The following is a 26,901-nucleotide window of genomic DNA, read 5'->3' as shown; positions in this document are numbered from 1 at the left end:
CTTTAATTTTATCCACACTTACTTACAAGCCTATGCCTCTGTCTTTTTAGTTGTCTGGCTGTTAATTTTTATCTATTTTTGCTAAGTGTTTGAATTGGAGAGGGTGGTTTAGAAAGAACCATCTTGACCAGAAGTGCCTCATAGATTCTGAAACTTCATGAAGTCTTAGGAGTCATAGATTCTGCCAGTTACTAAAAATGTGGCCTTGGGCAGTTCCTTCTCTGTAAAATACAGATATTAACTAGTTCACTAGAAGTTTTAGAAGAAGTTCACTAGAAGTTTTTTTTAAATGCTAATAATCATAACTATAAGGATAGTTATTGCCTCTGGGAAAAGTGTGGAAAGGTATGGGCTTGGAAATAGAGGGCCTATAAAGGCATTTGTAACAATCTATTTCTTAAGGTTATTGGCAACACATATTTATTCTCAAACTGTACAAAATATTTTAATATACATTTTATATATAGATTTATATTTATAATTTATACATAAAATTTTTAAAAAATGTCCACATTGCTGCTATTAAGGTAAATGAGGTAGCATATGAAGGAGCTTTGTGAAGAGTCAAAGCAGGGAGCAGGTACTGGGCATACTTCTGCAGGCAAAGCAGGCTCAAGCTGGAACACAGACCCAACCTTTGAAGGAGGTTTTATTTCTACAAGAAAGGGGGGCAGCAAAGGGGCTATTTACATGGAGGTGCCATGCGGGGAGCAGTGGTGGGCCTGAGTTCTGCCTCCCTCTCTTTGACTCCTGACTCAGGCTATCCAAGTCTGTGTCACCTGCCCAGGCTCTGGACAATGGTGACACAGCCATGGGAGCTGGTGCAGCGCTTCAGGGATGGCTGGGCCTCCACCTGCCCACTGCTGGGGTCAAAGGTGAAGACACTGTCGGTGCTTTCCCCAAGATCATCCTGCCCTCCAAGGATGTAGACCTTCCCATCACACACAGTCACGCCACAGCTTTCCTGGGGGAACAAACAGACAATCAGCTACAGAGTACAGCCTGGGGCTTTTCTGTGTCAGTTGGCGAGGCCAGACAAAACCTTCACCCTCCTGAATGGAACCAGTGCCTGGGTGATGTCCAAGAGCCTCCACTTACCACAGGGCTGGGGAGGACAGCTGCCTCCCCCCAGACATCTCTGTCAGGGTCATAGGTGAAGATTTTGCTCATGAGGCCCCCTACCACATAAATGGTGTCCTCGAGGGAAACGGCCTCGAGACACCGCTGTGAGAAGGGTGCTGGCAGATGCAGGCTCCACCGGTCCTCCTTTGGGTCAAAGCACTGCACCTGGGGGGCAAGAGGAGGGACAGTGGTGCAACCTCCGTGCCAAGCGCCCGCACTTTCCTCTGACAACGGACTCATACAACACATTTGTCTATGTCTGCCAAGCCTGAGCTACTTTCTGGGAAGGTCCAGGGGAACCACCATCCCTGCCCTCAAGTGCTCAGTCTGGTTCCACATTCTGGCCTCTACCTCTGGACTCCCTTTGTCAAACCCTCCTTTCAAGGTCCAAGGAAAGGTTTGCGTCCCAGGACATGGAGGTACTGTCTGAATAAGCACTATAGAGGGTCCTCAGAGCAGGTCCCCCATGGAGATGCACCCCTAGGTGTGTACACTGTCAATCCTCTTCCCTCTTCCTGGTGCTCACAGGTCATGACAGGATTCCAGCGGGGGTGCCTTGCAGCGCCCATTCCTGCAGCTTTCCACGACTCCCCAGGTTCACGGTGTTCATGACACCTTGCACAGTTTGAGAACTTGTACCTGTGCCTGCTCCTTTACTTCCTGTCTCCTCTGGTGTTTCCTTGGATACCCCTGGGCTGGCCTATAACCAACCGGTGCCACACCAGAGGGTGCTAAAGGCCAGTTCCCCCAGGCAGCCCCAGAAAGGCATGGGGAGGAATGGAGTCAGAATAGGAAGGGTAGTTTGGGAAGCTCCAGATTCCAGGACCACAGGCCTATGAGGCCATTAGGGGAGGGGTTTTCTAAATTTTCAATCGTGTTATATATATTTTTAATGGAGGAATAACATTTTAACTAATCTTACCACCCTTGCCCTCGATTTTTAAAATCTATGAGACCCATGTTGCACCAGCCAGACATTCGGGTCGAGACCTGCTGTGTGACCTTGGGGTAATCTTTCTCAACTCATTACCTTTCCTGCAACATGAGGATAACTCCATAGGGCTGTTGATGAGATTAAGGAAGAAAATAGATGGGCACACGAAAGCGCCAGCTCTGCGCCGGGCACACAGCAGGCCTCCAACGCCGACCCGGTGCCCACCTTGTTGGTGCTGATGCCGTCCTGCCTGGCTCCCCCAATCACGTAGATCTGGCCCCTGCAGGGCACCACTGCGGCCGAGCTCACGGCCTCGGGGAGAGGCGCTGCAGCTGCCCAGGTGTTGGAGAAGGGGTCATAGCGCTCCACGCTGCGCAGGCGCTGCAGGCCATCAAAGCCACCCACCGCGAACAGCTGCAGGTGAAGAAAAGGAGTGGAGGGTGCGGGGAGTCAGGGCCATCTACGGTCTGGGTTCCACCGCCCCCTACGTAAGGGCCAGAGACCCATCCCAGGTGCATCCCAGCACCCCAGTACCTGGGCACCCTTCACCTAGTTACTGAACATCCCTTAGCAGGTTTTCTCTCAGCTGGGGATAATGATACTGGTTTCTAGGATGGATACTATATGCAGATTCGATCTGTAAAATTCCTGGCACCAAGCTGATGTGTAATAATAATAATAATAATAGTTTATTAAGAGTTACCATCTCATTTAAATGATGCTAAGAAGCACTTTTATTTGCATTTCTGAATTTGGGATGTAGTTTACAAATATAATTGGCAGGCTGTTCCTGTTTTTTGGCCTTTAGTGGCAGAGTCAAGATTCAAACCTAGTGTGTATGGCCCCCAGAGACCACTTTTGACCTCTAACCACTAGGCTGTACTATTACAGTAACCACTATTATTTTTAGCACTAGCAATATTTTGTAACTTTGGGGAAATCCCTTTACTTTTTGGTGCCTCAGATCCGTTCTTACAAAGAAAGGGTTTTAGAGGGCCTTTCCCCAGGAAGTCCATAGATCTGTACCTTGGGCCTCAGGGAAGAAGCTGTTGCATGTCCCTACCTGCCCCTGCACAACCACCATCTTGTGCCTCCACCTGCCCTCGTGTAGCGAGGCCACCTTGACCCAGGTGTGCAGATGAGAGCTAAACATCCACACATCACGGCTGTTGATGTGGCCTCCTAGGGAGAGAGAAGCAGCTGTTACCCCTCAGGCTCCCTGGCTATCCACAGCATCCCTAATGAGCTAGAAACAAGGGCCCCTAGAGCCAAAGGAAGGGTTAAGGGTAGACAGCACGAAGGACTTCCCCCTGGACTAGTGTTAGGCTCTGGGCCTGTGACCCAGACAGTGTGCTTTGAGAGTGGTGGGAAGTCTGAGGACAATGGGCAAGGGAGTCCAGGGAGAGGGCAGAGATTCAGGGAAAAGGAGCTGATCTTTACTGGGTGCCCTGTCGTGGTGTACCAAGCTCTGTGCTCAGGGAAACGGGGTGCACTTAGAACTCTACTGAACGTAAGAGTGCAGAGGGTGCCCGAGACAAGCATCAGGAAGGCGCTGAGGCAGAGGGAAAGCAGAGTCCACCTGCACTGGGATGAGGAAGGGTAGATAGAGGGTGACCCAGTAGTCCTGCCTCAGTTCTGCCTTCACCTTCAGGGTTTCATGTCTGTTCTCATCCCTCCATGAGGTATTAGGATTATTGTACCCAGTGTACGGATAGGAAACTCAGATAAAGCTTAGAGACCAGGAATGACTTGCTGAAGACCATGTGACCTTTCACTGCTGAAGCAGCAGCCAGACCAGAATTTCCAGTCGCCTGTGTTCAGCATTGGTATGCCCTATGGGTCTAGGTACTGGGGACGTAGGCTGTAGACTGTCCCTCCTCATTCTTCCTGGGGTCCCCACTCCCCAGGAGCAGGCTTCTTAGGGACAACTGACTGCATTCCTCAGCCTGAGCCCATGGCCCAAGCCACATCTCTCATGTAGTGCTTTCCTCTGTATATTCCCAGTGGCACCCAGCAGAGGCCACACATGTTGCTCAGAGACCATCAGTGGCCTTGGATAAGTTGTCCAGTAATGAAGTGTGCCCGGAACGGTCCCAGAGACCTTCCTGGCTCATTCTTCTGTTCCTTATCCTTCCCAGGCACACGTAACTCCCTACAATGTTAAGTACAGTAAAGGTAGGCCTGGAATCAAAACCCTCCCTAGTCTGACTCCAAGCTTCCTTTTCTGCCTCATCTACAATAGCGTCCCCTCCTCTCCCAGATACACTCAACCTGCACTTTGGAGACCCAAGTCTTACTCAGGGTTCCTTTCCACACATTCCTGCCTTCATACCTTTGCCTGTGCTATTCCCTCCGTCAGGGTCTAGCTAAAAAGCCTGGCTGTAAAGTGATGTCTCTCTCTCTTCCTCTCCCCAGGGCACTCCAGGGAAGCAGGGACTCTTTTTTTCTCTGAGTCTCTAGGGCCCGAATCTCAGGGAGGGCACACTCCATTGGTATCAGACCAATCTGTGTTCCTAGCTTTGCCATTTTTGAGACAATGGGAAAATTCTTAACCTCCCTGCAAAAAGGTAAGATTAAATGACAACTTAGCTGCTTATAGTAGGCTAAACAGAAAAATGATTAATATTCATGAATTGAAGCGGATTTTGCTGAATACACAGCGGAGTCATACAGGTAATTGGCTTCTGCTGACTACACACCACTTCGGCCAATAACTGTAGGTTATCTGGAGAAATCCCTCCCCCATTTCCCAGCCGGAGGGAAAAACAAAGGGGCAGTGCAGGAGGTGATGGGCCAGTCCTGTGGGGGCCCCTGCTTTGGTCTCGCCCTCACCAGAGATGTAGACGTCATTGCGGAGAGTACAGGCGGCGAACTCTGAGCGCATGTAGCCCGGCAGGGTGGGCAGTGCGGTCCAGCGCCGGCTCCCTGGATGGTAGGCGTCGGCGAAGGGCAGCTTCAGGAGCCCCTTGCGATTGCTGCCGCCAATGACCACGATCACTTCAGCTAGGTCCATGAATCTGGTGTAGGAATAAGCCCAAAGCCCGTTGACCCGCACCCAGTTTCAGCCCTCTCTCAGCCTCTCTCTGACCACACTGTACGGTTCTGCTACCCTTCCATTCTCTTCTGTCCCTGGCCCGCTCTGGCTATTGATAGGAATAGGGTAACTAATCCTTATCCCATTCTACTGTCCTCTAAGTTACAAGGAAAGAATCTTTACAGAGCCCTCACCTAGCAACATCACATCCTTTAATCCTCAGAGCAGTTCTATCAGGCAGAGATGAGTACTCCTTTTAGAGAGGAGGCAACCGAGGCTCACAGCCTGCGGCTTGCCTCAAGACTTGTAGCCAATCAGTGACAGAGCTGGAATTCAAGCCCAGGTTGGCTCCCACCATTCTCTTCATCCTTTTCTGTCCTCCATCCCCAACTGCTAGCTGATTCTGCTGCCTCACCCCTCTCGTATAACCATTTCCTAAACCTAGCCCCGAATCACTGCTTCCATTGAATTGCCACCCTTTCGGGAACGCATTCTCCCCACCCACTGACCATTCAGGCTTCTGACCCCCGGCAGATTTTCCAAAACTTAGCCACTAGTTTTCTACCTAATTCCTTTGACAAATATTGAGCATCTTCTTTGTGCCAGGTCCTAAGCTTAGTGTTGGAGATGCAGTAGTGAGTAAAACAGAGGTGTCCTATCTTCTACCATTGAGAGAGTGACACATTTCTTGGACTACTCCTCCCAACATCTCCTGGTTCGGCATTCCAGGGGTGCGAGTAAGCCTTTTCATTTTTGCCAGGCCCTGCCTATTTGCATCCTTAGTCAACTGAGCTCCTGTTGGGAAAGGGTGTTTCCAAATCACTCCTGAGCCCAGGGCACCCAACAGAAGACCTGCACAGAGAAAGCACGCGGATTTACGGATGGATGGGCAAGAGAAAGAAGGTGTGCAAGGTGTGTGCATCTCTTCCACTGAACTGTGAACTCTTCAAGGGCAGGAGTCCCAGCACCATGCCCATGAAACATTTGTTGAATGAATGAATGGATTTCATTGAAGAGGCACGGTTGAGTGAATTAAAAGATGGCAGAGGAATGAGTGAGTGGTTGAAGAACGGGGAAATTATGGAGGACTCGAAGCAAGGAGGCGGGGGCAGTACCTCCGAGGCCGGGCCCGCAGAGCTCCGGGCTCGCGGCCCAGGATGAAGCAGGCGCGAGCCTCGAGCAGCAGCGGGCGGCACTCTCCGCAGGTCTGCAGCAGCTCGTCAGCCTCCACCTTCTCCAGGAAGTAGGCGGGCGCCAGCAGGGGCAGGCGCACGTGCTCCAGCAGGCGCCGCAGCTGCCCGCGGCGGGCCGGCGCGTCGTGGCGCACCCAGCGCATGGCCGCCTCGAACACGGCCTCCTCGCGCGCCACGCCCAGCGCCGGGTCCGCCAGCAGCGCCGCCACCTCGTCGGGCGCCAACTCCAGGAAGTCGGCATGGCGCGCCACCTCAGCGAAGGCCTGGCGCAGCACGCGGCCGCAGCGCTCGGCCAGCGAGGTGAGCGAGAAGGCGGCGGCCACGCGGCGCAGCGCCAGGCTGTTGGCGGCGCGCAGGCGGCCCTCGAGGAAGCTCGCGCAGGCGTCGCGCAGGCCCGCCACGCCCAGCCGCTCGGCCAGCGCCAGCACGGCGGCCGCCTCCTCCTCCGCGCGCAGCCGCACGTCCGCGCCGTACACGTAGTCGAGCACCACGGCCAGCGCCGACGCCGCCCCGGCGGGTCCAGCGCCCGGCGCCTCAGGCGTCACCGGCACCACCGGCACCACCGGCACCACTGGCACCAAGGTCAGGACGCGCTCCAGCTGCCTGGCCGCGAACAGGCTGCGGAAGTAGGCGCTGCCCGCGCTGAGCGCCGCGCGGTGACAGGGGAAGTCACGGCCGCCAGCGCGCAGCACCACGTCGGTGAGGGTGCCGCTCCGCCGGTACGCGTTGAGAGTCTGCAGGACGCGCTGCGCGTGGCAGGACTCCACACACGGCTCTTCAGAGCCCAGCTCCGACTCCTCCGCCCCTGGGCCCTCCAGCATCCTGCCAGGTAGAAAACAAACGGCCACGGGAAATGCACCTGCCTGGGGCCGGCTAGAAGGCCAGAGGCTCCTTGTGATGCATTGCTTCGTTCAGTAGTTTACTCATGCAGGCATGCACGAACGTAACCGTCCGCTTTCTGCGTTCAGCGGCTCTTCCTCCATCCACCCATCCTGAGTCCTAACCTTTTAGTTCCCAGCTCCCTGAAGGGCTAGGCCCTGCCTTAGCTGTAAGACCCTCTCCCTTGCTTATCCACTTTAGCCATATTGCTCTTTCTGTTCTTCAAACTCGCTAGGCTTTTTCCTGTTAGTATAGGCAGAGGAGACAGATGGCAAGCTCTCACGTGGGGTAGTCTGAACAAGAGTCTAATAAAGGAGCAATTTACAGAAGCGTAGACAGTGTTTAGGGACTCCCACAAGGGATAGAGCAGTGCCACATGATTACAAACAGCAGGGAGCCTTTACCTCTCCAGGGTCTGAAGGGGCAGGGCTTGGGGGTAGGGGAACCTGCACAAAAATCTGGATAGGGAGGACCTCCTGACAGGAGCTGTAGTCTTTGGTGAAGGGTTTCAGGCTACCGCACACTAAGTGTGTGTGCTGGGTGTGTGTGTGTAACTCTACCTCCCTCTCTTCACCCCATTCTCTCTCCTGCTGATCTGTAGGTGCTCCCTATTGAACCGTGATTATTCTATTTAATGTATGCCCCTCTCCCAACAGTACAGGATCTGACCCAGAGTAGGTGCTCTGTTATACCCGCTCAAGGTAGAATGAAATGTATTAAGCTAGTATTTATTGAGAGCTTTTTCTGTGCCAGGCAGTGAGCAAAACCGTCATAATCCCTGCCCTTCTGGAGCTCACAGCGATGAGCGTCCCATGGGGGAAGTACAGAGTATTGGGGAGCTCATAGAAAGGGCACTAAACACAGTTGGAGGGGTTTCCTCCTTTCATGGCAACTTTCTCTAGGGGAGCAAGCCCTACCCTCTGCCCCTTGCCTCTTCCTCCAGTCTCTTGATTCCACCCGCTCTGCCTGCTCTGAGGCTGCTTTGCCCTGGAGGTCTGATATGGCCTGATGTCAGTCTGGCTTTCACTGCTCATGGCGTGGGTCATTCTGGGTGGTGGGTACCCTGTCTCAGCACTACAGGAAATGAGCTCCCTGGTGGGCAGGGTCCCAGGAAGGTAACTTCCTTGCCCAGGTATTGGTGCTGGGCCCTGAACCCACCTGGCTGCACACTCTGCATGACTGGTGGCTCAGCCACACTTGCCAGGGTCGGGGCGTGTCCCAAGGAGCAGCCCCAGAGCAGAGGGAGGTGGGAGAGGTCAGCAGAACACCCTGCCCCATTCTATTCTCTTCTGACTGAGAAAGCAGCCCCACTCTGAGCTGAGGTCCAAGAGGACAGGTCTTGGAAGAAAGAGAGACTTCTCCCTGCAGAGATGTCCCAAGGCACAAGGGGCTGCCTCAGGGAAGGGAGAGGGCCCCCTCCTGGGAAGTGCACCAGTACTTTTTTATTTATTCTGTGGCTGTCTGCTGTGCTGGGCACTGTGGACACACTGGGACATCAGACCCCATTACACCCTGGGGATTTGCAGCCAGAGGACACCCAGTTGGACCTGTAAACTAGGGATTCTCCAGCAGGGCTCCATCTGGCATCCCAGCTAAGAATCTAGGCACCTCAAGCCAAGGGTCCTCACACAGACTGAGGAACCCAGCCCAGAAGCTGACATGCACCCTTTTTTTCACACCCACACGCACTCATGCAAACACATCAGACTCATAGAAACCACAGAGGTGGGACTGCCCTGTGTCCTAAGTCCCGGATATACCTGGCACTTACCTGGCCAGGGCCTCTCTCAGGTGCTGTGCAGCTGCTGCTCTTGCACTGACCACTCCTGTCTGTACCGCTGCCCACACCCCTGGCTGCCTGGGCTCCTACGTCCCTGCTGCTCTGCCCGGACTCCCACTCGGGCTCAGCTGCAGGAGGACAAAGGGGCTGGACGCTGGGGGGGAGGGGAGAGGCGACAGGGAAGAGGAGGAGGGGAAGCTGGGCTTTTGTTCCACTCTTGGACCAGCCCTGGGAGGGAGGGGAGGTGGGAGTAAGCATGGGATTGACTGTGTGTGCATCTCAGATCTAGATCTGTGTGCCCGGATTGGGGATGACCTGTCACTGGCAGTGCCCCTGAATGACGCATGGATTGGGAGGGCTGCCCCAGGGAGATGGTGTAGTGGTTTTGAGTGTTTAGGTGATCAGGGTACCTGTATGTGAGTGTGGAAGTGCATGGGGACATGGTGACTGTGTAGCATTGGGGTGGGTGTGATCATGTGGCTGTAGGTGTGACTAAGAATGTGAGTGCACAGCTTGGTGTTCTAGGTTTCCCTCCTGCCTCTGTGTGACTGTGTCGCATCTGTTCCTGCTTGACAGCAGACCTGTCATTATGGGACTTCATGTGTCTGGTTATATGCCTGTGTGCCTCTCTTTGTGTCTTTCTTTATGTGACTGTTCATTTCTGTGGATGATGGGTCTCTCTGTGCATGATGGGGCCATGTCTTGTGGACCATGTGCATGTGTGTGTGTGGTCTTGTGTCTGTGGTATGGTCTGAGTCAAGGTGGTTTTTACTCAATAATGCGCCTGCCTTGGTGGGGGGAAGAGTGAGGCAGGGCATGGTGGTACTGGGCAGGCCTGGTTGGAGTGGAGAGGAGGCAGCAGCCTGGGGCAGGTCTGGCCTCATGGACCAGAGGGAGGAGACCCCATAGGCTGGTGCCAGATCATTTGTTGCCACTACTAAGGGCCCCAGGACCTAGTGTCTGTGCAGCGAGGGGATTGGCCTTCATGAAAGAGGGAAGCCATTTGGGAGGAGGTTGCCTTGACAAGAGCCCATCTGGGCACTGCCACGATCACCAGGGAGATCACCTACCACCCCTTGGTCTTGGCTCTATCTCAGCTAGAGGGATAGTAGCGATTCCTGCTCTGCCTATCTGACTGGGTTGCTGTGACTCAAGAGGGTGTGTGTGAAAGCTGCCTGCCGTGCGAAGTTAGTGAGGTCCCAGGCAGGGGAGTTAGTGTTAGGAGGCTTGGGAGGGGTCACTGTGATGCTGGCCAAGTATATGTCCTGAGGCCTGTGGGGAGAGTCTGTTCCATGGACCCTGTGCCAGGGAATGGTGTATGGCCCCCCTGAAAAGGAAGTAAATGTGTGTTAAAGGATGTAGAGGTTTGGGCACCTTTTATACTTGGTAAAGAGGAGCTGAGGGTTCAAGGAGGGCCCTGGAGGAGATGGAGGGTAGGCTCAGTCTGGACGAGGCCTCAGCTACTGAGGTCACAGGAGGAAGTGGGTCTGCGGGGGGCTGCAGGAAGGCAGGGGCCCCATCTCCTGTTCCCTGTGAGTGGGCAGACTGTCCTGCAGACAAGGGGGAGGGCATGGGAAGGGCATCAGGAAGGTGAGGTTCTCAGTGATTCCTCAGGCCAAGGCACGGGAGTCAGGGTTGACCACAGGCTGTAGACTCAGCTGAGGGTGAAACAGGCCCAGCTGCCTGCCTAGCTTGGGGATGGTCTCCATCCTCCGTCCCATCGTTTGGGGTGAGGGGAAGCAGGGGACTGTGTATGTTACTGGGGGGACAGGGGGCAGGTACAGTGTAGGCCCCTCTTGAGAGTGGGATGCTGACTGGCTGCTGCACTCAGAACTCCCAGCCCCCTCAAACCCCTCTCAAGACCTTGGGATGTCTGAAGTTGCCCAAGTATGGCCAGGAGCCTGGGCACTGACTGGACAGGGAGGGGGGCTGGCATGAAAGGTCAAATCCACTGTCTGGGTGGGCGTGACAGAAGCTGGAGGTTACTGCATTTTGGGTAGGGCAGCGTGCTCAGGTGTCACTCATACTTCAAGTCCGGAGAGGCAGGAACTGACCTCTGCCCCGGGGAGGAAAGCACCTGGCAGATGTTCAGTAGGGGAAAAGGGGGTGAACCCCTTCACAGTTCCCAGAGGGGCCATCCTAGGGAGGAATGGGGGGCTGGGGCTGGGTTCCAGCATTACAGAGGGGTTTCTTTTCCTCCAAGAAGGTGCCAGAACTGCTTAGACCCCAAGAATTCTACCCAGAAGACCCCTGTTTAGAGAAGAGATACATCCCTTGGATCCCAGGAAGCACTATGTTTATTTAATGCAGGCTGGAGCTGGGGTTGGCCCTCCCTTCCCCCTTAGGACACCCTCAGGGCCACGCAGACTCTTAGGGCTAAGGCAGCAGTTACAGACCTGCCCTGAGTCCAGTACTGGCCCTTTCTCATGGAGGGCAGAGGGCGGAGATCCAGGGGCTGAAAGACAGGAAGGGACATCTGTGGTCCAAGGAGCTATGTTTTGGCTTTCAGGCCAGGTGCCTTACTGTGCCTGGAATGGGGGTGGGCCCTCTTAGTCAGGCCCGAAGCCCTGAGAAGTCAAAGCCAAACCTCTGCCATGGAGGGGAGGCATGTCCAGGCTGAGAGCCTGTCCTTCCATGGACTGGAGGCTCCCGTGGCCATGAGAGGGCCTGCTAGTCCCACTGTCCAGCCCTGCATTGGACCCAGGCGCCCTCCCCGTCTGTGTTGCCATTCCCTGCTGGTTTCAGAGGACACACATGCATTCTGGGTCAGAGCTGGGGTGGGATTCTGGCTCCGCTTGTTCTAACCTGTGTGGCCTTGGAAATCAGTTCACCTCTCCAAAACCGTCCCCCTCACTACATCGTGGGGATACTGGTCCCTAAACCCCGGGCTGTTAGGGAGCCCCTGGTGCCGTGGTGATGCAGCATTGGGACCCAGCCAACCTGCCACACTCCCATTCATTTCTGAGAATTCTTCCTTATATCAAGGGGCCAAAACAGAACCCCAAATCCAGCAAGCTGTGTCCCTCCCCTCCCACTGAAAATTCAGGAAGGACACAAGTCAAGATGGCAGCTTTAATCATCTTGGCCAAGGCCCCTCAGGCTCCCTCCACTGTAGCCCTCCTTGGCAATACACCCACCCTTGACCCTGCCCAGAATACTCTTCCCAGGTGGCCCCTGCCTTATGGCCTCTGACGTGGGAACCTGAGGTGGTGTCAGCCTGTAATCTGGACCTCCAGGGCCACTGTCCCAGGGCCTGGGATTGAGAAGCCCTGAGTCTCTTCTGGCCATCTCCAGGTACTCCAGCGGACACGGCTCAGGCCCTCTCCTGGGGCAAGGCCAGCAGTGGTGGGAGGCTGGTCGGGGGAGGGTCTCCTCCACTGCAGCAGGCTGTCCTCCTGGGCCAAACCTCCTTGTTTTGGGTCTGATGTGAAGAGCAGAGCTGCTGGGGCAGGACTCAGCCCAGGTCCATGAGGCAGGAGAAACACAGAGAAGTCGGCTGCCTCACAGCATAGACAGGAGGATGGACACATTCGGGCATTCATATCTTCCATTGCCCTGGAGGGCATGGCATGGCCCAGTGACCCACTGAAGTTTTCAAGTCAGGATGCTCAAGGGAGGGCCTCAGAGGGAGGACCAGGCCTGAGGCCTTCAACTTCCCAGGAGGTATCCCAGCACTGCAGGGGCCTGTGAGAGTCTGGAGTCCTGGTCCTGCTGGGCCTCAGGGGAGAGGGGAGCCACCTCCGAGAGAGACCATGGCTGGCCAGGAGTTGGGGCCAACGAGGCAGCTGTGGAGCCAGCTCCCTGAGCACTCCAAGTCCAGATGCGCTTCTGCCAGCACTCTTGGGTTCCCTGATCTCCATGTCAAGTGCAGGCTGGGACAGACAGGTCTTCAGCTAACGCCTCCTCTGGTCTAGGAGGGTCTTGGCTCGGCTGCCACTCCCTCGGGGCTCCACAGGGGTGGCCGTGCTGTTAGCATATGTGTCGTAACTGTTGTCTGAACATACGGAGAGCTCATCGGAGACCTCCATGCCATCACTGATCTCTGCTGGGCCAGAGGGAGGCAGAATGTGAACAGGGAGAGATGGGTCAGTGAGGATGGCTGGCAGATGGGGTGGGAAGGGTGGCCTCTAACAACTCCTGGTTAGGCCACTTGGTGGCGGTTTAGTATTGAGCTTGTCATTCAAGGCCTGCCTTGGTCTCTGTGAGCACTCTGGCCGCAGCTCAGCCTACTTTCCCTGGAGCTCCACCTTCCAGCCACAGAAACCCCCGAGCTTGGCTCCCACATGTTTACTCCCTTCAGGGCCTCTGCACGTACTGGCCCCTCTCTTGGGAATGACTTCCCACCCCCATCAATACTTGCTTTTCTTAAAATCTGGCTCAATTCTTCTAATCTGTTATTACGGCCTCCTGAGCCCCCTAGACTAGGATGGGGCCTCCTCCTGGCCTCTCTAGTCCCTGCTTCCCCCCAACCCATCACCTCCTGTACGGTCACTCTCTGTGGCCCCATCACCTGGAACAGCAAGAACAAGGATGGGGTCTGGGCATCTGAGCCCCCAGGGCCTGGCACAGTGGACATATGCAGAAGCACAGAAAAGGTCTGCTGAACGTAGTGAGTCCCCTGTGAGGAGAGTCGGGGTGCACTGGTGGGGCTGAGGGTCTCAAGAGGACTCCTCACCCTGGAGTGGGCAGGTGAGGCTGTGGCTCACTCCTCAGAGCCTGTACTCACACGGCGCTCAGTGACTGGCTTGGGCACTTCAGAAGAGTGGGGTCTGGATGGGTAGAACACGGCCTGTCAAGGTCTCCTGTCGTCCATTCATTCTACGCACCCCTTCCAACCTCTCCAGGCCCAGCACTGTGCAGGAACCTGGAGACCCCAGATGCCCTGGCCTGGCCCTTTCTCCCAGAAGCTCCCCAGTGTGGCCGGAGGGCTGGGGGACACCACGGGAGGCACCCCACCCATCTGCACCTCAGACCCACCACCCAGCCCCTCCTACCCATTCTTCTCATCTCAGCCATGTCTTTCCCTTGCATAGTGGGCCACAAAGCCTTCCTCACTGCCCCAGGGAGCTCTGACTACTCTCTCTCCTCTTCTGCACCCAACTCTGGCTCAGCCCACCCATCTCTTAGCGCTCTTATGCTACTCAGTCCCCTGTGTGTGTTTACATGGCTGCCTGCTCTGTCAGATTAGGGATGTCAATAGGTGCTAGCAACAAGAGGGGTGCAATCAGTATTTCTGGGTCAGTATAGGAACCAGACAGAAGGCGATGGGCTGTCAAAGCAGACTCCACCCCCCTGCCCCACCCCTGCATATTACCCTTGCCCACCACCCATGGGACTGCCACTGGGCTACAGGATCTGGAGTAGATGATTGGATGTGGAGGGGTGCATGTTTCTGTATCTGTGTGTGTGCCTCTGCTCACGTGTGGGCATGAAACTGGGTGGTTATACGTGTGTCTGTGCCATGTCCCTGCCTGTATGTGTTGCATGGGAACATGCAGAATGCAGAGAATGAGCTCAGTTCCTGCCTCAGCTTGTCTGTGGGGCTGCACACCTGAGAAGATGAGCTTCTCCTTCATGATGCTGACGTCCCGGCTGGTCCGGCGCACTGCGGCACTCAGCATGATCTGCTCAGGGTTGTAACTCTGTATGCCACCCAGGCGCCACCTGTAGAGATGGCCCCGTGGGCATCAGGTCCCTCCCCATCCTTCCTTGGAGCAGGGATCCTGCCCCCTTCAGAGCCTCTCTGGATTTGGTCTGAGAGACAAGGGGACTCTTCTGACTGTATAGATGGAAAACTGAGGCCCAGAGAAGGGCAGAGCTGGGCTTGAATCAGAGCCCCCCGACTCAGCCAGGGCTCTCCTGCTCCCCGCCCGCCCCTAGGACCCAAGGTCAGCTTCCCTTACCCAGAAAAGTGGTTTGGGGTTGGTTAGCCCAGTCTCAGCAGCCCCCAGTTATGCACCTGGCATTTTTGGATGGCACAGATTTTGGGGGGGTGCTTAGCAGGCATGACTCTGATGACCCACTTGGGGGTACACACCAGAACTGGGGAGTCTGAGCTGATATCTCCTATAGCTCCATCAGTAGCAGGCTGAGTGAAGCCAGTGAGGAAACCCCAGAGAGGATGTGAAGGAAAGTGGAGCAGGATTGGGGGGTGGGTGTAGTCACAGGTTCAGAGCAAGGATGTTACAGTGACTTTGGGTGGGGCCAGATGCTGCTCTGTACCAACAACCTGGCAGAGTGGGGTGTTGCTCCTCCTCATGGGGAGGGACAGGCTACAGCATTAATCCCTCTGATGGCTGAGGCAGGGGGTAAAATTAATCGAGTGGGCCAAGAGGTGGAGCTGCACATGGTACACGGGCCAGGCCGAGCCGAGGACGCTCAGGTTCCCATGCCCAGCCCAGGACAGTTTTTGGGTTGTAGTTCCTCTGAACTAGACCCAGATCTCTGCCTCTGAACTTAGACTTTTCCTGTGACCTAGACAGAAGGATTAAATGGACCCCCCCAACCCCCACTCCCACCAAGAGAAGCAGGGGCCAGCTTGGAAACAAGAACCCAACCCCCCAGGGCAGAGCCCTGCTGGGGTGGGTGGAGGGAGCCCAGACTCCCTGAGGAATCAACTGTTTCCAGGTGGGGTCAGTGCAGCAGAAATGGACAGACACAGGCAGATGGGTGGATGAACAGAGCAGGCAGACAAGGGAAAAGCGGGAGGCAGAGGGGAAGGCAGCCTGAGCTCTGGCTGGGCTGGCTGCTCCACACGTCCTTGAGGGTGGTGACTGGGTCTCATTTATCACTGTGTCCCTGGCACAACCCTCATCGCCTGCTGGGTGGCAGGTGCCCATAGCATTTGTTGAATGAATGAATGGAAGGAATCCCTCCCCCAGGGTCCCCTCCTCTATCTGTCCTCTCCTGACCCCCAGGAGGACAATGCCACTGCCCTGGCTGTATGTGGAGCAGGCCTGGCATGTGCGTCCCAGCACCTGGGCCGTCATGGCTGGCCTCCCCAGCACACCGGGAGCTCTGTGCAAAGGCCTCCTTTGCTGCAGCAGCCAGCACAGGGAGATGCCTGCTGACCGAGAATGAAGAAAGGGCTGGGTATGTGTCCTTTCAGGGGCTCAGTCCTCAGCAAGGGGGCACAACTTGTCCTAGATGCTGGTCAGCGAAAGCCCAACTCAGGAAGGATCAAGGGGGATTTGGATCCCCGGGACCTAGAACTCATTTCGGTAACTAACATTAAACCCAAGGGGAACGTGTCAGGCCAGGGTCTCTGTGGCCAGGCACGTCTAGGACCGAAAGTTCCACCACCGTGGGGTCCTCCCCAGTGAAGCTGGGGCTGTGTGTGAGGGGCAGAGGGGCGGGCAATGGGCAGAGACAGAACATGAAAAAGAGACAGACGGGAGAGAGATCCAGGGAAGGATGAGAGAGAGTGATGGAGAGGCAGACTCGGAGGGAGAAACCAGCATGGGGAGAGACAAAACTTGGTGGTGCACGCCCGGGGCAGGGTACAGGTCCCTGTGAGTGCCCAGCCAGCGGGGGCGGGTGCCTAGGCAGAGAGAAGGGAGGAAAGCCACGGAGAGGAGGAGAGCACAGGTGAGGGGGGTGTTGGGGAGGGTGGCCAGTTAGGGAGCCTGACCCAGGTACAGGCTCCGGTTTGCAGAAGGAACTGGAAAAGGGGGTGCAAGGAGGGAGAAAGAGGAACAGGAGGAGGAAGACCACACCAGAATTACCTGATCAAGTGATAGCTGTAAGATGCCAGAGTGCAGCAGAGATGGGGACAGGGTGGGGGAGAGAGAGGAGGGACACGCGCCGTGTCAGAGCGGTTTGGGACAGAGAGAGCACGTCAGTCAAGAACAACACCCCGGCCCGCTGGGGTCCCAGCCTGGCCCTAAACCCCCCCCGGACCAAGCCCGCCTCCCCCCTGGAACCACCATCCCAGCTGCCGACCTGAGGGGCGGGCAGGTCTCCAGCACGGCACGACCACGTGCTGGGTGCCGGTGGGGCCCCATGCTCTGGAGACGGGCAAGGACACAAGCTGCCAAACCATGGCAGAGCTTGGCTCTGGGCTCCTGGCCAGGTGCTCACTCCAGAAGCCACCCAGCGCCAGCTGAGGATGGGCTGGGGGCCCCCCCTGCCTTGGACAGGCTGCCTGGTCAGGCCTTCTCCTGGCCCGGGACTCGGAGGAGGCCCGCCTGCCTGGAAGGGGGTGGGGGCTGCAAGGCCTGTCCCCGGGCAGGCTGGGGAAAGGGGCCAGAGCCTACTCACTTCTGGAACACGAAGATGCCAACGATGCAGGTGAAGGAGATCAGGTCGGCGGTGACCCACATGAGACAGTACTTGTCCGGGGGCTGTGGACAGAAGGCCCACGGGCAGCTTCTGGTCATGGCTGGTCCACACCAGGGCTTCAGACTGAGGTCCACGGGCAGGAGGACCCCATGTCATCTTAGGGTGGAGGCGGCTTGGGGGCTTGAGACTATCTTTCATAGGAATGGGCTCTGGACTTTGGGCCTGGTGTGTACGTGCACAGTAAGAGATCTGTGCAGTGATCAGGGTAGAGGTGGTACATGTTAAGCCTGGGAGATTTAGGTCCTTAAGAGGGCTCAAAGCAAGAGGAGAACAATTTTAAAAAACACATAGCTGAGTGCAAGGGTGTGACATGACTAGCAGTGGTGTAAGGTGTGTGGCATCCTGTGGGTTAAGTATGTGTCCCTCCTGGACCAGAGAGGGGGCCCAGCAAGGGCAATGCCTCCGGTGCAGCCAGGCCACCAACCCCATCAGTCTCAGGGTGGCTGTGGGGGAGAGATGGGGTCAGGGTGAGGGGCACTTCTTGCTGTTGGTCCACCCCTGTGGTCTGAAAATTCCAGTGTGCTCATCACTACTGCCGCCAGTCAGTGTGTCATTTCACCCCAGTCTGAGCTGAGCCTGGGACAAAGTGCAGGTTGATGGACATAACCGTCTATAACCTGATCGGAGTCCTTGACCACGGCACTGTCTCAGCCAAAACAAGACCCGCCATCTGCCTTCACATCCTCAGGAAGGTGGTGGGTGGGGGGACACAGGAGGAGGTCAGGGGCTCCCCACGCCCCCAGTGGCAGAGCTGGGACTGGAACTCAGCAGGTCAACAAACTGAAAAATGGTTTAGTGGCTGTATTCTCTGAGCAGACTTCAGTGTTCCCTGGCCTTGTCCTATTGTTACCTTCTTTTTCTAATGCCTTCCCTTCCTTTAAAATAAAATAAAATAACCTCAAAACAAAAGAAACCAAGTAGTTGTTTATTTCTCTAGGGCCCTGAAGTGAGGTTTTTCTCCCTGTGGGTTGGATCCAGTTTCCTACCACCGCCCTGCACCTTAGTGCAGAACCCAGAGGCCCTGAAAATCTTCCTCAACGCCTCAAGCCTGTAGTCCCCAACCCGAGACCTCACCAAGGAGCCCCTAGCATGGAGCCTGCCTGCCAGCTGGCCCAAGGTGCCGCAGGTGGTTCTCTGTCCCCCACCCCGGGGGCCCTCTGCCCCTCAGCAATCTCCCAACTCACCATGATCCAGAGAGGGGAAGGCACCTGGGACAAGGTGTGGGAGTTGTCGGAGGTGACAGACTGGACGCCCGCACACCACAGCAGGGAGAAGAGCCACGGCGCATTGACTGTGTAGAGGTTCACACTCAGGTTCCAAGATGCATAGTCCCTGTGGGGCAGGGGACAGACCTGTCAGCCCTCGGATCTGGACCTCCAGGCCCAGTGTGGGAAGACTCAGAGCACTGTCCTTCACAGCCTAATGCCATCTTCATCCTAATTCCGAGGAGGAAGGAATCTCTGCGCTCAGAGGACCAACCTCAGAAACAAACTCCAGTCTGCCTGACACCCTTCAACCTTTCCTCTTTGAACCATGAGTCTGTGTGTGTTCAGCCCTCTGCCCAGAGGGGCTCAGTCCTGCCCCCCTCTGGGTGAGCTAGGGTGGGGCAGGGTGGGCACCTGAGCTCCTGGCGGGACACCTGAGTGTAGCGCAGGTTCAGCCACTGGATGTGGCCTCTCCGCAGGCTGGTGGCTGCTTCCTTGGAGCCTGATGTCTGCTGGAAGCCAGGAGCCACCTTCCGCACAAAGGGCCTCTGTCTGTTAGGCAGCCACATAACCTGCAGGCAGGAGAGGGGGCGGCCTCAGATTTCTCTTCTGCCAAATGGGGTTAGAGTGATTCCCCCTCCTAGAGCACCTGGAAGGTGCTGAAAGAGACAGAACCTGGCACACAGTGAAAGCTTACATGTAATAATCATCACCAGAGGATGACTAGGTTCCAGCCAAGGCTATAAACTGCTCTGGCAACAACTCAGGGAGCTTCCCTTCCAGACCCTGGCACCGCAAGACTCAGAACCCAAACACCAGTCACTCCACAGGGCCTAGAGTGTTATCCTAAGCTGTGCCGGATTCATCTGGTCTCCAAGTATCATACCACAAGGAGGTGGGCAACTTTGCCAAGTAACAGTGTTCTGGAGAACCCGGACCACTCCTGCCCTTTGTACATTTTAAAGCACTTTCCTGTTTCCCTCTTGTCCCCACAGTGACTCCATCAGGGAAGCAAGGGGAATGCTACCCTCATTTACAAATGTGGAGACAGGTCTGGAGAAGGGGCGTGGCGAGTTTAGGCTCGAGTCCTGCTCCAGCCAGGCCTGGGATCCCCAGGCTCCTGAAGGAGCAGGGCTGACAGGGCCAAGATACCAGGCTCACCTGGTGCTGGGGGAAGCCCGAGCGAAGCAAGGCCTCCACTGTGATGTTGAGGAAGCTGCCGCGGTAGGGGTGCTCTCGGGGCGGGTCACGCAGGTTGAGCAGCAGTGTGGCGTTGCCCTTGGCCAGCTCCAGGAGCTCCTCCAGGCTGCAGATGGACTGGTTCTGGGCCTCCCTGTGGTCAGAGGGCGACAGCGAGCTGGCCGTCCAGAAGGGGTCCGTCTGGCAGAGACAGGGACATACATGGCTGCCTCACCAGCCCTCTGGGGCCAAATGCCTTCCTGGCTACTGAGTGTGGAGCCCCCTGACTTGCCAGTGTCTTCTGGTATATGTGTGTAAGGGAAATGGATGTGATGGCCCTGGTGGGGGGGCGCCTAGGGGACCCCCACCCAATCTATCCCACAACCTGCTTACTAAAAGAATCATTTGCTTGGAGTGTCTCCCAGACCCCAGCACATTATCCCTTAAGTAGCATTTCAGACCAACCTCCCTCCACAGAGTTTTACAGACTAAACAATTAAACTATCATCAACAATGTCAACTTTCTCCAGTGGGAGACACAGCAGCAAAGCGAGCAGTGACAGCCACGGCATTTGGGATACAGCGGCAGGAGCCCAGGGAGGCTGCTAACTGGCCTGGCATTGAGTCAAGGAGGCTCGGGGGCAGGGGTCACCTGAGCTGATGGCCACCCCTGGCTTTCTCACTCTGCAGGATCCCCACCTGTGCTTTCCATGCCTAAGGCTGGGACAGGGGCAGCCAGACCTTCAGGAACCACTGGCCAGCATTGAGCCTCTGCAGGACGGTCCAGTTGAGCATGGAGGCAGGCCTGCGGGCAAGCTCGGGGAACGCTGCTTCCACGTTGGTGGTGCGCCGCAGGGTAGCGTCATGCATGAGGAAGGGCACACCATCCAGGCTGCAGGAAGGGTGGGCGCACTGAGTCACCATCCACCCAGGTGCCCCCCCCCCCCAGTGATCACACACCCCACACGCTCTCCCCACCCATGAGGGGACACAAGCAGGCTCTGCCTCCTGGGCCTCAGGCCTGCACATGGGGGACAGTGGGCTGGTGGGTGCCTCCCTCTGGTTCTCTGTAAGGGCTAGATGGTGTAGGGACTGCTGAGGGCAGAGGGCTGGGCCTTTTCTCTTAGCAAATTTGGATGGCAGTGCTACATCATTTGATAATGGGAAAACTCAGGCTGGGAGAGGGAAGTACCTAGTGCAAGGCCCACAAGCCAGTAAGTGGTGAACCTGGCTGAGAACCCAGTCCCTGTGATGCCGTAATGAGATCAGTGCAAAAGCAGGCCACTTTGACAAATTCTACTCTATCACCATCCTGGTCTATCCCACGGGGGCTGCCAAAAGTAAAACGAATAGTGAAAGGCACCCATGCTCCCTTCCTCAAGGCTATTGCCAACTGCTAGAAAGTTTTGATAGTACACGATTCTATGATGTGTACACTGGGAACAGAATCCTCACATACTCTATGGTACCCTTGTTGAGCACATAATCTGTGCAACTTATACATGGCAGCCCTGCTACTCTCCACTCCTTAGAGATAACCTGTTATGAGATTGGTGTGGATTCTTTTGCCCTTTATACTAATACACTTTTATGTATCTACATATAGAAAATATATAAATCATTTTTTATGTATAATATAGTTGACATCACAGTGAACACATGGCTCAATCAAGTGCTTACTTCACTATCACTGTTTGAGCTCTATCTTGCTGAGCCATATAGATCTAGCCTTTCCTTTATGTGGATCTGTGGAAGGACTCCAGGTCCCAACCTCCCACTCCAGCTAGAACCAAAAGCATCTATTTTTTTTTCATTAAGATATTGATATACAATCTTATGAAGGTTTCACATGAGCAACATTGGGGTTTCAACATTCACCCATCTTATCAAGTCCTCCCCACCCCACTGCAGTCACTGTCCATCAACATAGTAAGGTACTATAGAGTCATTACTAGTCTTCTCCATGCTGTACTGCCTTCCCCATGACCTACCTATAAATGAGTGCTAATTATAGTGCCCTTAACCCCCTTCTCCCTCCCTTTCCAGCCGCCCTACCCAACCCCTTCCCTTTGGTAACCGCTAGTCCCTTCTTGGAGTCTGTGAGTCTGCCGCTGTTTTGTTCCTTCAGTTTTGCTTTGTTGTTATACTCCACAAATGAATGAAATGATTGGTACTTGTTTTTCTCTGCCTGGCTTATTTCACTGAGCACAATACCCTCCAGCTCCATCCATGTTGTTGCAAATAGTAGGATTTGTTTTCTTTTTTATGGCTGAATAATATTCCATTGTGTATATGTACCAGATCTTTACTCATTCATCTACTGATGGACACTTAAGTTGCTTCCATACCTTGGCTATTGTAAATAGTGCTGTGATAAACATAGGGATGCATATGTCTTCTTTGAATCAGGGATTTTGTTTTTTTCAGTAAATTCCTAGGAGTGGAATTCCTGGGTCAAATGGTATTTCTATTTTTGGTTTTTTGAGGAACCTCCATATTGCTTTCCACAATGGTTGAACAACATAATTTCCATTTCCACCAAGAGCATCTATTCTTTCCTTTACTTTATATCCTGGAGTTGGCACAAGATTTATTTGCACAAAGAGTGCCTGCCCAGTAGTGGATAATCCAGCCTCTGCTTTCCATCTCTGAAGCTCTGGGATATGCATTTCCTCCAGCAGGTACCCAGATGTGGATGAGGTAAGGACGGGAGGCAGTGCCATTCTCCCTACTCCCATACCTACCTGATGGTGACGTCAGCCTGTAATCCATACAGCTTCTGCTCTAGGGCCTTCTGGAAGGACATCAGTGTGTGCTCTGGGGCCAGCTGGGAAGGGAGGGAGTGGTGAGGGGAGAGCCGAGATTTAGCTGATATGCACGCCCCAGTCAATGGAAAATCTTCCATGTTGGGAGGCTGGAGTAGGCCTGGTTCTAACTTCAACTCCTCCAACCAGTAGCTTTGTCACCCTGGGCACCCATGCAGCTTCTCTGAGGTTCAGTTTCCTTATCTGTTAAATCATGCCTGCCACACAGGTTTTTTGGGGAAAGGAAAGCAAGGGGTAGCTGGTATTGATGGATATACATGTAGGGGTGGGAGGTGGGAGGGCTTTTTTAGTCTTGGGCTGGGGCTGAATGCCATGTTTCTCTGCTTATACCCTAAATCTAGGCAGAGATCCTGGAGAGGGTAGATAGGACATCAATTTCAGTAGGATGACCAGTTGCCTCACAGAGACATGAAAAGGCCATCTCCTGGACTGCTGCATGGATTAAAAGCCCCTAGCATGTTGCCAGATATACAATAAGTGCTTAATAAATGACAACTGTTAACTCTGTAGCATACACATCAGAAGATCCTGGTTCTAGCCCTGACTCTGCCATTAACTTGCTTTGTGACCTTGGGTGCATCTTTCTCCTGTGGGTCTCAGTTTCCCCATTTGCCCCTTGGGGGTGTATATTCACAGTTCTCTGAGGGTCCTTTCAGTTGGAAGAGTCAGCATTCTAAGTCTCCCTAGTTCTGCCTGGTCTGAGGGCCCTGTCATACCCCTTGCTGCCACTGGGGGTCAGCACCACACCAAGGATTGGGCCAGGACCAGGTGCAGGGATGGAAGAACAGCTGGGGTTCTGAGAACCCAGAGTCAGAATGATATGCACAGGTGTAGGCACCGATATGTGTACACTCTCAGTGACACACAGTGGAGTTCCAGGCCAGTGCCTCGAAACCACAATCAGCCAGATTAACAATGGGAGGAATTCTACAGGACAAACGACTCGGTTTCTTCAACAAATAAACAGCATATGGAAAAAAGGGAGGGGGACTGTTACACACTAAAAGATACTTCGAAGATATGACAACCACATGCACTATGTGGATCCTGTTTTGATCCTGACTTTTAACAACTATAAAAATATATTTTTTATAGTGAGAAAGGAAAACTGAACAAGGATTCAGTATTAGATAATACTAAGGAATTATTAATTTGGTTGGGTGTATTGGCAGCACTGTGGTTGTGTTTTTTAAAAAAAGTCCTTAATGCATTAGAGATGCATTCTGAAGTATATGTGGGCAAAATGATACAGTATCTGAGATTTGCTTTAAAATATTACAGCAGAAGAAAAAAATGTGGGGAGGTAGATGAAACAAGAATAGCAAAATGCTGGTAAATGTTGACGGTGGTATTGAATTCACTGTATGGTTCTTTCCACTTCTGTGAATGTTTGAAATTTTTCTACTAAAAAGACCAGTCCATGCTGGGGCCCCCCACCCCACTCAGCACACTGGCTGGTCCCTTGGCCTCCACAGTAGGCGGGGTAAACAATCTGGGTCAGGAGGAAGAGAAGCTATAATCTTGGGCCCTGCCCACCTGGGAGGGCTTTGCTTCTAGTTTATTCTTAGAAAAAGACAGGGGCATGAGGCTCACAGGGGACTGGCAACCTCACAGGACACACAGGCAGCATGTGGCAAAACTAGACCCCAAATCCAGATCCCTCTGACTCCAAAGCCATGCTTTTCCAGCTGGCTGCCTCCAGGGCAGGCCAGGAGGGCACAGGTCCAGCTCATGTGTACAGGTCTCTCTCTGAGTCTTATCTCAAAAATGGGCACAGTAACACCCACCACATGTAGCTGGGGAATATCTCAGAGTGGTTTGCAGCCCTGTCGGACTCAACATAGACTTTCAAAAGCTACTTGGACAGGCTGCCCTGACTACCCTGAAATTCAACCACTCCATGGAACTCTGAAATCACTGTGACAAGAAAAGGCTCTCAGGAAGTCCCCGTGCCCCATGGGGGTGAGAAGTGGTACTGCCTCTGTCGAGAACCACTGGTCAAGGCTTTCCTGGGCCCTGGTCCAGAGAAGAGGAAGGGGAGGGCCTGCCCCGAAACACATGCTAAATAACTCCTGCTTCCTATGGCCGTCTGGTGTAGGCACTCTCACTATCCCAGCGTACAAGATGAGAACTGGTCCAGGCTCCCACAGCTGCCAAAATATAGAAAAAAATGTAGGGAGGTAGATGAAACAAGAATAGCAAAATGCTGGTAAATGTTGAAGGTGGTATTGAATTCACTATATGGTTCTTTCCACTTCTGTGAATGTTTGAAATTTTTCTACTAAAAAGACCAATTCATGCTGGGGCCCCCCACCCCACTCAGCACACTGGCTGGTCCCTTGGCCTCCACAGTAGGCAGAGTAAACAATCTGGGTCAGGAGGAAGAGAAGCTATAATCTTGGGCCCTGCCCACCAAGGAAGCATAGCTCTGGAGCCCACCCTCCCAAGCAGAAGGTCTACTGTAGGGCACGGGGCGCATTGGTGCAGGAGCAGGGCACTGACTGTGGCTCCCTCCCCTCTCCACTTCCACCCGAGTTGGCATCCTCCCTTTAGTGGTGGGCTCTGAGCTGCCCTCTGCCTTGCCTGCCCTGTCACAGCCTATGGCCTGCTTGCCACCCTATACTGGCCCCTCTCTCTCTCTCCTGGGCCTTCCTAACCCACAACCTGGCAGAGTCTGGTGCCAGCCTGAACTCTCCTGCGTCTTTTCAGTGCCCTCAGGATAAAAAATAAGTCTTTTGAGCAAAATGCTTTCAGGGCTCTTTAAGGGTTTGATCCCATCTAAGCTCCTCTAGCCTTTTTATCAGTCCTTTCCAAGTCCCACTCAAAAAGGGCTAAAAGTGGTTGCTATTATTATATTACCTGTATTATATCCATTTCTATACAAGGTCCTCTGCACAAAGAGGCAGGTCTTCACCTCTGTCCCCTTGAACGGCAGCCCCCCGCCCCGCTGGCACTCACCATGGGAGCCCCACGGTGTCCAATGAGGGCAGGCTTGGGGCCGAGGTCCTTTTCCTCCATGATGCACGGAGAGGAGATGGTGAGAGGGACCAGGTAGAGGGCAAACGCCACGGTGAGGAAGGTACAGAGAATGGCCATCTGGGAGGCTGCAGACACAGGGTGGTAAGCATGCCTGGGGAGCCATTTGGCCTCTACCAGGCCCACCCATGAGCTCTGGGCAGGTCAGCGGGGCAGAGGTGGAAGGTGCCACAGTCCTCTTCCCTTCTCCTGTTGGGATGCCTATCCTTGGGGGTCAGGGGGGTGCCCTGCACCAAGGCTCATAAAGAGACACAGAGGACGACGCAGGCAAGGCTGTTTGAGGTTGGAACCCTCCGTGGAGCTTGTAGGCCACTCTGAACCAGACTACCCCTGCCCCCAACCACCACCATGCTGAGAGCAAGGGCCCCACCTTATCCCCAGGCCACCCAGGTAACGGCCAGGTGAGGGCAGGACAAGCTGGCCTTGGAACTCAGAAGGCAGGGGAGACAGGTCCCAGCAGGCTGTACTTACAGGAGCGCTCTGCGCGGGCGAACTGTCCTGCCACAATCCAGGAGAGCACGGTGACAGCAGCCAGGGCCCCGAGATGCAGGAGTGGTGCTGTGCCCTTGTGAGCGGCAAGGGGCAAGAGGGGCTGCTGGCTCCCAGCTGTGCCCAGACCCTCTGACAGCCTATCTCTACCCGTGGGGCAGGCAACTCTGTCTCCCTTTTTTAATAGAGGAAACTCAAGAGTCCAGTACCCCTGGGCTGGAGCACCCTCCCTGTCTCTGGCCTGCTGTGGGACCTGGGCACCTCCCACCCCCCAGAGAACTGGGAGTGATAAAATAGAGCTGCCCTGTTTTGAAGCCCCCGCCCGCCCGCCACTCACCTGCAGGGAGATCAGCAGCACCTCCCACTCATCCTCCCACAGCTGGGCCACGGCCGACAGGGCCACCACCGTGCACACCAGCACGACCACGAGCCCTATCTGGAAGGGGAAGAGCACCAGACAGAGGGTCAGAGCAGGTGTGCCTGGACAGTCCCAACGTCCCCGGTGTGTCTGAGAGGGGCAGCAGAGGTGGACAGGGAGGGACAGAGAGGGACACCAGCAGAGCTGGAGAGCACAAGAGCGGCTGACACGCAGGGAGGGGGAAGCAGGAAGGGCACAGACTGAAAAGACAGCCAGACAGGGATGAGAGTGAGGGACTGCGGCAGGCGGAGGCAGGCAGACCTGGTGGAGAAGGGCGGCAGGAGGAGAGAGGAGGGGAGAGGGAGCTGGGAAGGCAGAGGTGCAGCCCCAGGGCTCAGCCCCACTGAGGATGAGCAGGGAAGGCCCAGCAGGTGGAGTCCAGGGCCTCCCCAGGCTCTGCCAGCAACCTTTGGGGTGAACAGTGACTTGCCCAGAGCACAAGGGCAGGAGGCTGAGGAAGCGAGTCC

At 54.9% G+C, this 26,901-nt stretch overlaps 2 protein-coding genes and 1 long non-coding RNA gene across 7 annotated transcripts in view; 1 reads left to right on the top strand and 2 right to left on the bottom strand.

The window, feature by feature from the left end:
- Positions 1 to 502: 502 nt before the first annotated feature.
- On the bottom strand, positions 503 to 7,107 carry KLHL35 (kelch like family member 35). Its single transcript, XM_036929805.2, has 6 exons — positions 6,206 to 7,107; positions 4,889 to 5,073; positions 3,120 to 3,238; positions 2,282 to 2,470; positions 1,099 to 1,287; positions 503 to 964 (listed from the first exon to the last, which is right to left on the bottom strand). The coding sequence occupies exons 1-6, from the start codon at positions 7,102 to 7,104 to the stop codon at positions 776 to 778; spliced, it is 1,770 nt and encodes a 589-aa protein (XP_036785700.2). The 5' UTR covers positions 7,105 to 7,107; the 3' UTR covers positions 503 to 775.
- LOC130684867 (uncharacterized) lies at positions 7,011 to 22,998 on the top strand. The gene is made up of 2 exons (XR_008999205.1): positions 7,011 to 7,112; positions 22,833 to 22,998. It is a non-coding gene; the product is annotated as an uncharacterized LOC130684867 (long non-coding RNA).
- Positions 12,001 to 26,901, bottom strand: part of GDPD5 (glycerophosphodiester phosphodiesterase domain containing 5) — an 87,175-nt gene continuing 72,274 nt past the window's right edge. For 4 of the 5 annotated variants that reach the window (XM_057507212.1, XM_057507213.1, XM_057507211.1 and 1 more), the window contains 11 exons: positions 26,354 to 26,452; positions 25,999 to 26,092; positions 25,450 to 25,595; positions 22,411 to 22,493; positions 20,408 to 20,558; positions 19,649 to 19,867; positions 18,902 to 19,059; positions 18,467 to 18,614; positions 17,202 to 17,284; positions 14,494 to 14,606; positions 12,001 to 12,987 (listed from right to left, as the gene is read on the bottom strand). In XM_057507212.1, the coding sequence (XP_057363195.1) occupies positions 12,836 to 12,987; positions 14,494 to 14,606; positions 17,202 to 17,284; positions 18,467 to 18,614; positions 18,902 to 19,059; positions 19,649 to 19,867; positions 20,408 to 20,558; positions 22,411 to 22,493; positions 25,450 to 25,595; positions 25,999 to 26,092; positions 26,354 to 26,452 (1,446 nt within the window). In that variant the 3' untranslated portion in view covers positions 12,001 to 12,835. The remainder of the gene's footprint in view (positions 12,988 to 14,493; positions 14,607 to 17,201; positions 17,285 to 18,466; positions 18,615 to 18,901; positions 19,060 to 19,648; positions 19,868 to 20,407; positions 20,559 to 22,410; positions 22,494 to 25,449; positions 25,596 to 25,998; positions 26,093 to 26,353; positions 26,453 to 26,901) is intronic. The other variant, XM_036929804.2, reaches the window with a different exon arrangement.

This window comes from Manis pentadactyla, chromosome 9, assembly GCF_030020395.1.
Source record: "Manis pentadactyla isolate mManPen7 chromosome 9, mManPen7.hap1, whole genome shotgun sequence".
Taxonomy (NCBI): Eukaryota; Metazoa; Chordata; class Mammalia; order Pholidota; family Manidae; genus Manis; species Manis pentadactyla.
This window is presented reverse-complemented; position numbering and strand designations above follow the sequence as displayed.